The sequence below is a fragment of the Vitis vinifera genome, chromosome 16 (genome assembly GCF_030704535.1).
Source record: "Vitis vinifera cultivar Pinot Noir 40024 chromosome 16, ASM3070453v1".
Taxonomy (NCBI): domain Eukaryota; kingdom Viridiplantae; phylum Streptophyta; class Magnoliopsida; order Vitales; family Vitaceae; genus Vitis; species Vitis vinifera.
Genome location: NC_081820.1, coordinates 1,229,206 through 1,242,957, shown reverse-complemented (window position 1 = coordinate 1,242,957; position 13,752 = coordinate 1,229,206). Strand labels below are relative to the sequence as shown.

The window sequence follows — 13,752 nt, the reverse complement described above, 5'->3', positions numbered from 1 at the left end:
ATCCACCACCAACTGTTTTTCACATGGGAGGAAGCATCCATAACCTTTACTTGCTTTATTAAGCAAAAAAATTAATACCAAATCAATCACAACAAACACATAATAATTTATAATTTTTTTAATTATATTAACTTAATAACATTATATTGATTTTTATGTCAATCTCAACTTGTTGGAAGAGTTTTTTAAATGTTAAAAAAGCATTTGAATGCCAACAATCCCCCTTCCTTTTTTTAAAAAAAAAAAATCAAAAATTTTATTCAAATCAAATTTATTTTTATTCTTTAATAAAAATTAATTTAAATTTCAAAATAATGGAGCTTGCAGATAAGACAAGCTTTAAAGATTTAGAATATATATATATGGAGTGGGTGCTAGATAGAGATGACTGATTTTGACTTGTGGCAATTATTTGGTGAAATGTACATTTTGTTCTTCCATTTTTTTTTTTTTAAATTTTATTCATTGGAGCACACATCAAAACAAGACAAAAAAATATTTTATGATTACAATTCTTAATTTTAATTTACATAATTTAATGGAGGCATTTCATTATCCCATAAATTGGTCTAATTATCTACATTAATATTGTTACAATATATACTATTATAAAGTGATGTGGGTTTTTTTTTTTTTCATGAATTTGACATTTTCATAAATTTTATTATTTTTACATGAAATTAAAAATTAGGGAATTTATTATTTTTATATAAAACAATTTTTATTAATATATTTTTCAAATGTATTTAAAACATTTGAAAAATAGTAGGGTTTTTTTTTTTTTTTTGATAATTTGAATTCATGAATGGGGCAAATAAAGGTAGAGAGTGGGGCACATGGGATGTTGTAGGCTATCAAGTTACTATCACATTAAAAATTATCATGTGAGTGGCACATGCACCATCTCATTCCAACTTATGAAAGTTGCAAGTGTAACAAATTCTTTACCTAATTTTAACCAACACATTAAGGACCTGTTTGGGATAGTGTTATTGGATCCTTTGAAAACTATGACCCTATTTGACAACCGTTTTCAAAAACAATTTTATATTCTCCAAAATAAAATTTTTTATTTTAAAAAACAGAAAATTTTCAGAAAACATCTTTTAATGAGTTTCACTTGTTTTTTATTATTGTTTTTTAAAAATTTATTTAAAATTTTTTCAATGTCATAATTATTCTTATATTTAATCTTAAAGTATTTTTAAATACATTCTAAACATAAAATTCAATTCCCTTATCATAGTAATTACTCCTATATATATATATTTTTGCTATTTTTTAAATTAAAATATTAACTTCAAGACATGATTTCATTTATGTTAAATTAATCTTCAACATATTATTTCAATGGAACAAATTTTTGAAGTATTGGTTTTTTTTAAATTATTTTAAAATCATAACTTAAAATAGAATCAATGCACAAGTAATTGTATATAAAATGAAATTTAAGATTTAAATCCATATCAATAAATTAATTATTTATTTAAAAATTACCATTTAAGACAAAAATGAAATGGGGTTCCAACCCAAATCCCTTTTAAGAATTATAAATAAATAAAAATTAGAAAAATCAAACAACTGCACATGGGAGAAGGCAGAGACAGGATGACAACCAGGGTGAGGTGGGATCCATGTTTATTGTTTGGACACATTGATTATTCTCATGTGTATCTTGCCATTTCTACAAAATTGGGCACTGCCCCACAACTTTTAGGGCACTTCCCCTCCATTCTCATGATTGAAATTAATGAGAGTAAAAAAGATGAATAAGAATTTGCTATGTAATTCAAATATTGTAAATATTTTTTAAAAGGAATATGAGCAAGTCATTTACTCCAAACCTCTAATTCATTAACAAGAGGTTTAAATTGGAAAAAAATTTGGGATTATCGGGTTTAATCAAATAGTCTCATTTCTAAAACGGCCAAACCTTTTACGACATACGACATCACATCATCATTATGACAGTCATGACTAAGAACCCCATGATCCTTGCCTTTAATACCTATTTTTGGATCGGGTTTTGAGCATCTTATTTGGGTTGATAAGATGATCATCGCCTTTTCTAAGACCATATCAACCCTAAACCGGGTTTTGACATGCATGAACCCATGCAGCAAAAACACTCCTAGAGTCCTATAAGCACAAGATCAAAGACCGGATCACAAAGAATACCGAGTATTAAGATCAAGGATAAACATCAGGTACTTGTACGACATAATTGTAGACAGAAAACTGATTTGAAGATGAAAACAAGTAACGAAGATGGATGTAAGTTTGTACATACTTTATCTCTAGTTAAGATTTGAGGTGACACAAGGAAGAGAGGTAGTCAGTATCGGTACTCCATTAATCGTCATCATAAGAGACATGGAAACTGGTGGTGCACCCAGACGCCTCAGGGTCCTCAGCCCCACAGCAGTCATAGAACTTGGCAGCATAGGGAGGATCGTTTGGTCCCAATTCGTAGTACCTGCAACAAGGTCAGATAAGAAAGCATCAGTAGCAGAACTTGATCTTTCCATGATTAAAAGGGTAGAAAGCAATGAAAAATGAATGAAAAAGGGAAGTAAATATTTGCAATTATTGGTATATGGAAAAATAAATGTATTTCCAGGACAATGCAGGTTTTTCCCTAGTTCAGGAGTAAATTAAACGTTTAAGAAAAAAAATTTGCTAGACCGAGCAATGATTTGAGTGTTTGTCCTCTCATGGTGGGGAATTTGACGTCTTCTTCAATGGCCCAGCCTAGAAATTCACCTTCATTGTAAAGGTTAGAAGCTACAACATTTTTATCTGCTGATGGGGAGCATTCCAACTCATCATCCACCTCTTCTCGGACTGAAAAAAGTCACCTTTGTAGTTGAGGTCAGAAGCTTTTCTACATTTTCATCTCTCTCTCTCTCTCTCTCTCTCTCTCTCAAATGATATGTGGACTGGTTTCACAGCCATATCAGTGGTTTCATGAATATTGTCTAGCAATGACCCACATTTCATTCCAACCTACCCTCTTTCCCTCTCTCGGAAATGATATGCAGGCTCAGTTCTCCACAGGGACATCGGTTTGTTCCATGGATCTTATCTGCCTAATGACCCACATTCCATTCCAGCCAATACAGCAATCAAGAGCTCCCACTCTCTCTCTCTAATGATAAGAGAACTGACTCAGTCTCCAATGAGATGCAGACTTGGTTTTCTATAGTCAAATCAGTGGTTCCATGAACCTTCTGTGCCAGTAACCAACATTGCATTCTAAACTCACAGCCAACCCAGCAATCAAGATCTCTCTCTCTCTCCAATGATACAAGAACTGACTCCCTCCCCAATGATAGGCAAACTCAGTTCCTCTATAGCCACATCAGCAGTTCCATGAACCTTCTCTGCCCACAACCAGCATTCCATTCTAAACTCAAAGGCAAAGGATTTCTTTCTCTCTCTCTCTCTCTAGCCAACCCGGCAAACTCAAAGCCAAACACTCAGCTTGAAATTTACCCAACAAATTTTGGCTCAATCCCAGAACAGGAATCTGATAGACTGTAATATAACTCCAGCAGCCAGTCTTGTGTTATTGCTTCTGTGATCATCAATCTGGAATAGCATGTAAACAACAAGAAGTTGGGTTGCATGCAAATGCTATTTACAGATTCTAACTGAATAAAGAAAAATTCAGTTAGAACAAATAGCTTGGACAAAATCATCGCAATCACAAACTTTAGAAACTTGAGATATGAAATTACTAAGACACAGCTCAGTTGCACTTTGAAGTTTCCACAAGCAAGAAAAGTAATTCAATTGATCTAAAATAAAATCCTAGAATTATTTTTCTCACATTTGAATATAGATCTGCAGAAAGCAAAAAGGCGATGTTGTGGGCAAGGGAGTTTTGAAGTACTTTTCTGGAAGAGAAAAGAAAAAAAACTCTTCAACTAGAGAGAAAAAAAATAACTACGCTTTTGACAGCCAAAAATTTACCCTTTCTTCGTACCACTACCATTGCCACCACTAACACATCCACCACCACCACCACCATCAATGTTACCACACCACAATCAAACCATCAGCATTACCGCTGTCACAGTAATGCACCAGCACAACCGCTGAAGGTTTTATTACACAGCTATCATGCTCATCAACTGTCACATGAAAGTGATGAATAAATTTTACGGACAATAATCCCTAGAGGCCTCACTCAAGTGACAAGGGTCAGGATGTTAATGTGGGAAGTTCATCAAAGTAGTAATCCATTATTTATTTATTAACATGACATTTTTTATTTATTCCGTAAAATTAGTAGAAGCAAAAAAAGATAAGTTCAAATTGTCCCTCAATTTTTCTGCCACCACTAGTAATAGTCCAAGAAACAATACCATGATGACTAGTAACGATGCTAGTTAAATCTTAAGAGTAGATACAGCGACACATCTTCCACAAGCATTATCACCATCACTGCTTTACAACAATGCGATCTTTGCACACAACCATCACCACTGCTGTAAAAACTATTTTCTAACATAATTCTGGCAGCAAAGAGCAAAAAGAATGACATGGAAATATAGTGTCCCACTTGCTCAATTGAAATACTTAAGCAGATGGTTGCTTATTTGCTTTTGAAAGCATGTCTGTGCTACAAGAAAACATTATTCGGAATGTGTTAATATGGGATCAAGAGCAAGCCAGTGATGGAGGCAGTGGAGGTGATGGAAGGGACGGAATTGTGCAACCGTTTGTGAAGAAGAGATGATAGCAAAGGCAATGGATGGATGGTAGTGGACATGGTGTTTATTCTTCTATCATCATGTCTATGGTGGCAGAAGTGGATTATGGTGAACATAATGATGATTCTATCACATGTGCTAGTGATGGTAATTGCAGTGGCACCAAAAAATAAAGCTAAAATTTCTCTCATAAACAATAAATTTCTGATCTTCTGCTTCAAGAAGGGGGAAACATAAAAACTAAAAAAAAATAAAAAAAAATAAAAAAATAAGAAAACTCTTTCAAAGTACATTGTCAAATGCAACTTTTCTTTTTCTTTCTTTTTTCCTTCACTTCTTCATATTTTTCTTCCAAGATGAGGGAGTACTTCTAAATTATGAGATGCTAGCCAAATGGTACTCAAACCTACAAAGTTCTCAATCCTTGAACATCGTGATGGCAAAAAAACACAAATGCACGGAGACATGGTATTACCAGTGCACAGATTTCATGATTTAATTTCACTAACAACAGACCTACATGAAAATGAAATTTGAATTAGATTTCCCAAAACCATGCTCTCATCAACTGGGCCCAAGATATAAAAAATAAACCTAAACTGTTCCAGTACTTGTCCTCATATCCTAGAACTACGACCTGCAGCTGCATTGCATGAATGTGATATCCTTCTCCATCAGATTTATTTATCAAAAAACTGTTCCTTTTTCATCCCCTAAACCATATTACATCTGCTCATGTGCCAGAAAAGCCACATATAATCAAAAGTTCTTGCACAATCCCATGGATAACTCTTTTGTGTCCAGAAGCCTACTGGATCAATTGGCTCAAGAGGTTGGCAATGGATTGGTCCATTCATATAAAATTAGAGGACCAGTCAAACCATCAAGTCATCATTTGACTATCAGCCAGCCTATTTAGCCCAACCAATGTTTCATTCATAAATACTCAATAAAATGAAGAGGTAGTATAACCTCGATAATGAAGATTTGGTGGGACGTAGGGCTCAAAAAGTATGCCTCAAGATTCACATGCTAAGACAACCGTTAGTGAACTAAGTCATCGAGGTGCACCTCAAAGTGTTGTAATGAGTATTACCCTCTAGAATAAATCTCGCATGCCTTTCTAAAAACCAGTACACAACTACACATAACAAATGTCTCCAAACCGATAATATATGCCATTTCCTTCACTTGCAACATGAACTAAAGAAACAGCTCATGCAAGACATTTTGACGAGCACAATGACAAAGCATTACAAGCATAAAAGCATATGAATGTAAACATATCCAATGTTTTATTTACCAATTAAACCAAGAAAAAAGTGTTAGAAAAAAAAAATACAGAGCTCTAAACTTGACAACAAGACCATGATGTTGATTCTTGTGGTCTTCCACAACCTCAATCAAGTCTATTTTATACCTTCCAAGGTAACAGTTTTTATGTACTGGCTTCTACATATGGATGGATCTATTTTATACCATCAGTTGAACCTCTGAACATTTTTAAACTACATTTTTCACCTTTTAGCTAATGTGTGAGAAATTTTTATATTGTAACAATGAAGAAATCGGGAGTAAGATATGGGAGTATATATCTAAGCAATTCTATAATGCCACCCATCAAATAGTGCCAACATGGCATGGGTTTTGGATCATTCTATGATGTATAATCAGTTTTATATGAAAATTATGAACCGATTGGAAAAACCCATCAAATCAGCTGTATCAGAGACCTGAATTTTTTGCATTCCACACTAACAAATCCTCAAAAGAGACAGAGTGCACAAGATTGTTAACAAAAAAAGAAATATGCATCAAATAAGGTGAATCAGAAAGTAGAATATCACTTGCCACACTAACAAATCTCCGGAAGAAAGAAGAAAGCATCATTATCAAGTGCTGACCCATAAAGTAATACAATGAACCTCAATATATGAACAATTTTATCTGAAAAATCACCAATAAATAAAAAAAACCCATCAAATTAGCTGAATCAGAAAGTCACACCGAGAAATCTTCAAGAAAACAACAGTGTACACGAAAATCCTCAAAAAAACAAGATATACAAGGCAAATCAAAAACCTGAATTTCTCATTCTAAACTAAAAAATATTCAAAAGGAACATATGCAAAATTATCATTTGATAAAATGTAGAGTAAGGGAGAGACATGCGGTATGTTATCAAAGATTTAGGCATCACTATTGCGTGCCAACTTGCAAAACACTGGCATGGGCTTTGGATAATTCTAAAATATGTAATCAATTTTTAGCTGACAATTTATGAAAGGAATAGAAAAACCCATCAAATCAGCTAGGAAAGAAACTTGAATTCTTATTCACACTAACAAATATGCCAAAGAAACAAAGAGTACCTAAAATTATCAATAAATAAAACAGCCATCAAAGAAGGCGAATCAGGAAATTAAATTTCTCATGCCACACAAATGAAACTCCAAAAGAAACAAAAGGGCAGCAATATCAAATGCTAACCCATCAAACATTGGCAGGGAAACTAGATCTTGCATCATCCTGAAATTCATGATCAACTCTTATCTAAAAAATTATCAACAAACAAGAAAAAAACCCATCAAACCAATTAAATCAGAAAGCTGAATTTCTCATTCCAAGCCCAAAAGTCTTCATAAGACGCACAAGGGCATGCCAAATTCTATCAAATTAAGTGAACTAAAAACCCAAATTTCTCATGCCACACTAACAAATCTTCAAAAGAAAGAAAAAAGGGTATCAGTACTGACTGGTAATCATCAAATAATGGCATGAAAACCACCCCTTGCATCATTCCATAATACAAGATCAATTTCATCCAGAAAATTTTCAACAAATAACAGATACCAATAAAATCAACTGAATTAAAAACATAAATTTCTTGTGCCACACTCATAAACATTCGAAAGAAACAATATGGTATCAGTATTTAGGGGTTATCCACCAAATTGTGGCATGAAAACTACCCCTTGCATCATTCCACAAGTTATATCCAGAAAATTCTCAACAAATAAAGAATACCTATTAAATCAATTGAATCAAAATCCTGAATTTCTCATGTCACACTAACAAATCTTCAATGAAAAAAATGGTATCAGGAATGGGCGGTGACCCATCAAAAAATTGCATGAATACAAGGTCGTGCATCACTCTCCAATACATGATCAATTTTATCTGAAAAAAAATATCAGCAAATAACAAATACCCATTGAATCAATTGAATAAAAAAACATGAATTTCCCATGCCACACTAACAAATATTCAAAAGAAACAAGAGGGTATCAGAATTGAGTGATGACCATAACAACTGCATGAAAACCAGGTCTTGGACCATTCTACAACACATGATCAAGTTTATCCGAAAATTATAATAAAAAAAACAAATACCCATCAAATCAGTTGAATCAAAATTTTGAATTTTGAATTCGAAACTTAAAAATCTTCAAAAGAAACAAAAAGGGTATGCAGAACTATAATGATAAAAGTTGTAGATAATGAGAGAGAGAAATGGGAAGGAAGTTCACCTCTTCTGGTCGTCATGGCGACGGCAGACGAAGAAGGAAGGGTGAAAGCGGCATGAAGAAGAGTCGTTCGAAGAGGGACTGTACATCTGTTGGCACCTTTTGCATAGCTTCTCTTCTCTCCCTTCCTCGCCCGCTCTTTCCATTCTGGTTTGTCTCCCACTTTGGCTTCTGCTTCAGCCTCTGTAATGTCTGGGATGTGCATTCCTACTCATCACGTGCCCTTTTCACGTGCCGACATCAATAAAAAATAAAATACAGGTGATTATTAAATATTTTATCAATATATCAAAAAAAAAGTTAGGATGTATATGTCGATAAGAATGAAATTAGCAATTTTTATACACAATGTCTTGTCAAACTAAATAGTATGAGCAATATATATTAAGAGTAAAATCGAACATATTTTATTAAGCCCGGTTTAATAATTGTTTTTAAAAACAGTTTTTGAAAATTATTTTTTAATATTTTATAAAACAAAAGTCTATTTAAAAACCTAAAATATTTTTAATCAATTTTTAATATTTTAAAATATGTTTTAAAAATAATTTTATATATAATATTTTATTTTTAATCATTATATATATATATATTTGTATAATATATTTTTTTTAAAGCAACTCTAAAAAAATAAGTGAAAATAATTTAAAATAATTGAAAAAATATTATCTTAAAACACATTATTTTTGTTGTAAAACAAGGACAAATATAATGCAAATCAAAGTAGTAGAGATAAAATATATCTTACTTTGATATATAATATGGAAGAAGGAATCAAATAAGAGAATTGAGAAAGTGAAAGAGAGAGAGAGAGAGAATGAGAGGAAGAACTTTCTTTCTTTCTCGGGATGCTCTTACATGGGAGGGGTAAGAAGCCTTTTATAGGCTTCACATTATGAACTCCCATTACTCATCTTAAAGATGAGTAAATGGAGTTCATAATGACCATCAATGTGGTCATTCATTACTTTTAATTTACAACACTCCCCCTTGGATGACCACCATATTAAAAGAATATGCCTCATTAAAACCTTGCTAGTAAAAAACCCTATAGGAAAAACCTAGCGAAGGAAAAAGAGTACAATATTCTTTTCTTGGTATATTAGGACTGCCTCGTTAAAAACCTTGCCAGTAAAACCCAGTAGGACAAAACCTAGACGAAGGAAAAAAAGAGTACAGTACACTAACACCCTTTTACAAGCATACTCCCCCTCATGTCGATATCCTTGAGTTGACGCATTCCAATCCTGTGTGTTAACTTCTTGAATGTTGAGGTTGGTAATGATTTTGTGAATAAATCTGCTAGATTATCACTTGAGCGTATTTGTTGCACATCAATTTCACCACTCTTCTGGAGTTCATGTGTATAAAAGAATTTTGGTGAAATGTGTTTAGTTCTATCTCCTTTAATATAACCCCCTGTTATTTGTGCAATGCATGCAACATTATCTTCAAATAATGTTGTCGGACCACCTTTGATAGAGGAGAGTCCACATGATTCCCGAATATGCTGGATCATAGATCTTAGCCATATACATTCACGACTTGCTTCATGAATTGCCAGTATTTCTGAATGATTTGATGATGTGGCTACCATTGTTTGTTTGACAGATCTCCATGAAATAGCAGTACCATTGCAATTAAACACATACCCTGTTTGTGACCTGCCTTTATGTGGATCTGAAAGATATCCTGCATCTGCATATCCAAGCAATTGTTGCTTTGATTCCCTTGAGTAAAATAAACCCATATTAGTAGTTCCGCGAAGATAACGCAATATATGTTTGATACCATTCCAATGTCTTCGAGTTGGAGTGGAACTGTATCTTGCCAATAAATTGACAGAAAAAGCAATGTCTGGACGTGTACAATTGGCAAGATACATAAGTGCACCAATAGCACTAAGATATGGTACTTCAGGACTAAGTAACTCTTCATCCTTTTTACAAGGACGAAATGGGTCCTTTTTCACATCAAGTGATCGGACAACCATTGGAGAACTTAAAGGATGCGCTTTATCCATATAAAAACACTTCAAAACTTTCTTAATGTATGTTGATTGATGTACTAAAACTCCATTTGGAAAATGCTCGATCTGCAGGCCGAGACAAAATTTTGTTTTTCCAAGATCTTTCATCTCAAATTCCTTTTTCAAGTAATTTGTTGTTCTTGTGAGCTCTTCAGGAGTTCCAACAAGATTTAAGTCATCAACATACACTGCAATAATTGCAAATCCGGTTTCTGATTTCTTAATGAAAATGCATGGGCATATAGGGTTATTCCCATACCCTTCTTTTAGCAAGTATTCGCTAAGGCGATTGTACCACATGCGTCCAGATTGTTTTAATCCATACAAGGATCGTTGTAACTTGATTGAGTACATGCTACGAGGCTTTGTATTATTTGCATCAGGCAATTTAAATCCTTCGGGGATTTTCATGTATATATCATTATCCATGGATCCGTATAAATATGCTGTAATAACATCCATGAGACGCATATCCAGTCCTTCTGAGACTGCCAAACTAATTAAGAAACGAAATGTGATTGCGTCCATGACGGGAGAATATGTTTCCTCGTAGTCAATACCAGGTCTCTGCGAGAAACCTTGTGCTACTAATCGCGTTTTATATCTTATGATCTCATTATTCTCATTGCGCTTTCGTACAAATACCCATTGTACCCAACAGGCTTTACATCTTCAGGTGTTTGGACTACAGGTCCAAAAACTTCTCGTTTTTTTAATGAGTTTAATTCTACCTGTATAGCTTCTTTCCATTTTGGCCAATCATTTCTAAGTCGACATTCTTCCACATTTCGTGGTTCAGGATCTTCATCATTTCTTATGATATCAGAGGCCACTTGGAAAGCAAAAAAATTGTTAATAACAATATTATTTCGATCCCATTTTTCTCCCTTTTGTACATAACTTACTGAGATCTCACAATTTTCAGGTACCTATGCCTCTTCAGGGGCTTCTCGTTCAATATGTGGATCTTCAGGGGTTTCTTGTTCAATATGTGCCTCTTCAGGGGCTTCTTGTTCAATATGTACCTCTTCAGGGGCTTTCTGCATTATTTGTGCCTCTTCTAGGGCTATAGATTTATCAATTTTAAACTGATCAGTCATTTTGATGGCCTCTTCTAAAGTGCCAAGTTTTTCTTGGGTTCTTCTCTTCCGGGGAGTTACATCCTTTGAGCCGACAAGTCTACCACTCTTCAAGCGTATCTTAGATTCATTTGTTAACTGTCCTACAGGGACATCAATCCGTGCTGGAGTATTTGCAGCCGGGATATGTGACTTTGTCACTTTCTTTGTATCAATGAATGCATCTGGTAATTGATTTGCAAGATTTTGCAAATGAATGATCCTTTGAACTTCTAGTTCACATTGATTTGTACGAGGATCAAGATGGGTCATAGTAGATGTCTTCCAACTAATTTCTCGTCGTTCTTCAGGAATCGACTTTTCTCTCCCTAATGATGGGAAAACACTCTCATTAAAATGACAATCCGCAAAGCGGGCTGTAAAAACATCACCTGTCAAAGGTTCAAGATATCTTATGATAGATGGAGAATAAAAACCTACATAAACCCCAAGTCTTCGTTGGGGACCCATTTTAGTGCGTTGTGTAGGTGCAATTGGTACATATACTGCACAACCAAAGATTCGTAAGTGAGAGATATTTGGTTGTTTTCCAAGCACAAGTTGTGAAGGGGAGTATTCATGGTAAGTTGTAGGTCGAATACGGACTAAAGCTGCAGCATGCATAATAGCATGTCCCCAGGCGGAAGTAGGTAATTTGGTTTTCATTAGTAATGGTCGAGCTATTAATTGGAGACGTTTGATGAAGGATTCTGCTAAACCATTCTGGGTATGGGTATGAGCAACAGGATGCTCAATATTTATCCCTACTGACATGCAATAGTCAATGAATGTTTGAGAAGTAAATTCGCCAGCATTATCAAGACGTATTGTCTTAATTGGATAATCTGAAAATTGTGCTCGTAATCTGATTATTTGTGCAAGGAGTCTAGCAAAGGCTACGTTACGTGTAGAAATGAGACAAACATGTGACCACCTAGTAGAAGCATCTATTAAGATCATAAAATAACGGAATGGTCCACATGGTGGATGGATAGACCCACATATGTCCCCATGTATTCTTTCTAAAAAGATTGGTGACTCAGATATGACTTTAGTAAAAGATGGTCTGATTATCAATTTACCTTGTGAGCAGGCAGCACATGAGTATTCATTGGGCGAAAGAATCTTCTGGTTCTTTAGTGGATGCCCATGTGAGTGTTCGATTATTCGACGCATCATTGAAGACCCTGGGTGACCTAGCCTGTCATGCCAAAGGACAAAAACTTTTGGGTCGTTGAACTTCTGGTTCACGACAACATATGATTCAATAGGCTTTATAGTTGTATGATACAACCCAGAGGAGAAAGCCGGGAGTTTTTCCATTATAAACTTCTGACCAGATATAATGGAAGTAATGTAAATATATTCTACATTATCTTCATTCATAGTTTCAATATGATATCCATTTCTACGGATATCTTTAAAACTGAGCAAATTTCTTCTGGATTTGCTAGAATATAATGCGTCATTTATATGGAATCTAGTTCCATTTGGCAATGTTATGTTTGCTCTTCCAGAGCCTTCAACTAAGTTTGTAGTACCAGATATGGTACTTACATTAGCTTTTATTAATGTCAATTCGAGGAAATATCTTTTATCTCGAAGAATTGTGTGCGTGGTCGCACAGTCTGCAAGACATACATCATCCTCATTCATCTTGAGACCAAATAACACATGGATTTCAGATATAACAAAAAAAACAAGGCATAATGTAAATAACAAAGTAAATAAGATGTAAATATAAGACATAATAATATATTATTTTATATATAGAGTAACATCAATCAATGCTAATTTTTTCATCATTTATCAAATGGTCTGTTTTTTCATTGGGACCTCCAAAGAAATCAATGTCATAGTAGGTTAGGTCCAATCCATCACCATCGGTAAAGTTCATCTCTATCTCTTTTCCTTTAGCTTTTATTGATGCTTGGTAAAGGTCGACCAAATGTTTGGGCGTACGACAGGTACGCGACCAATGCCCCTTCATACCACATCTATAACAATTATTCTCATGGTTCTTAGGAGGTTTATCTTGTAAACGCTTCCCACTTTCTTGTATTGTCTCAGTATTGTTCCACTTCTGGTGGTGCAATGAGGCTTTCATTTTCTGAGAATTATTACTATAAGAACCATGGTATCGGGGATTTCTTCCATGACCATGTCTTCATCCTTGTCCACGTCCATGAATTTGGGACAATATTGCATTCACTTCAGGCAATGACTCAAATCCAATTGGACGAGACTAGTGATTTCTTATCAAAAAATCATTTTTTTTCAAACCTTCATGGAGATGATGACAAAGGAAAATCAACGTTTTTGCATTATCCTACAGGGATGCTTGATTTCCTTCTTTGATC

General features: G+C 34.3%; 1 protein-coding gene across 1 annotated transcript; it reads right to left on the bottom strand.

The window, feature by feature from the left end:
- Positions 1-2,162: 2,162 nt before the first annotated feature.
- On the bottom strand, positions 2,163-8,446 carry LOC100254491 (uncharacterized). The gene is made up of 2 exons (XM_002271992.4): positions 8,249-8,446; positions 2,163-2,476 (listed from the first exon to the last, which is right to left on the bottom strand). Exons 1-2 carry the CDS (start codon positions 8,389-8,391, stop codon positions 2,353-2,355), a joined length of 267 nt encoding a protein of 88 aa, XP_002272028.2. The 5' UTR covers positions 8,392-8,446; the 3' UTR covers positions 2,163-2,352.
- Between the last annotated feature and the right edge of the window lie 5,306 nt (positions 8,447-13,752).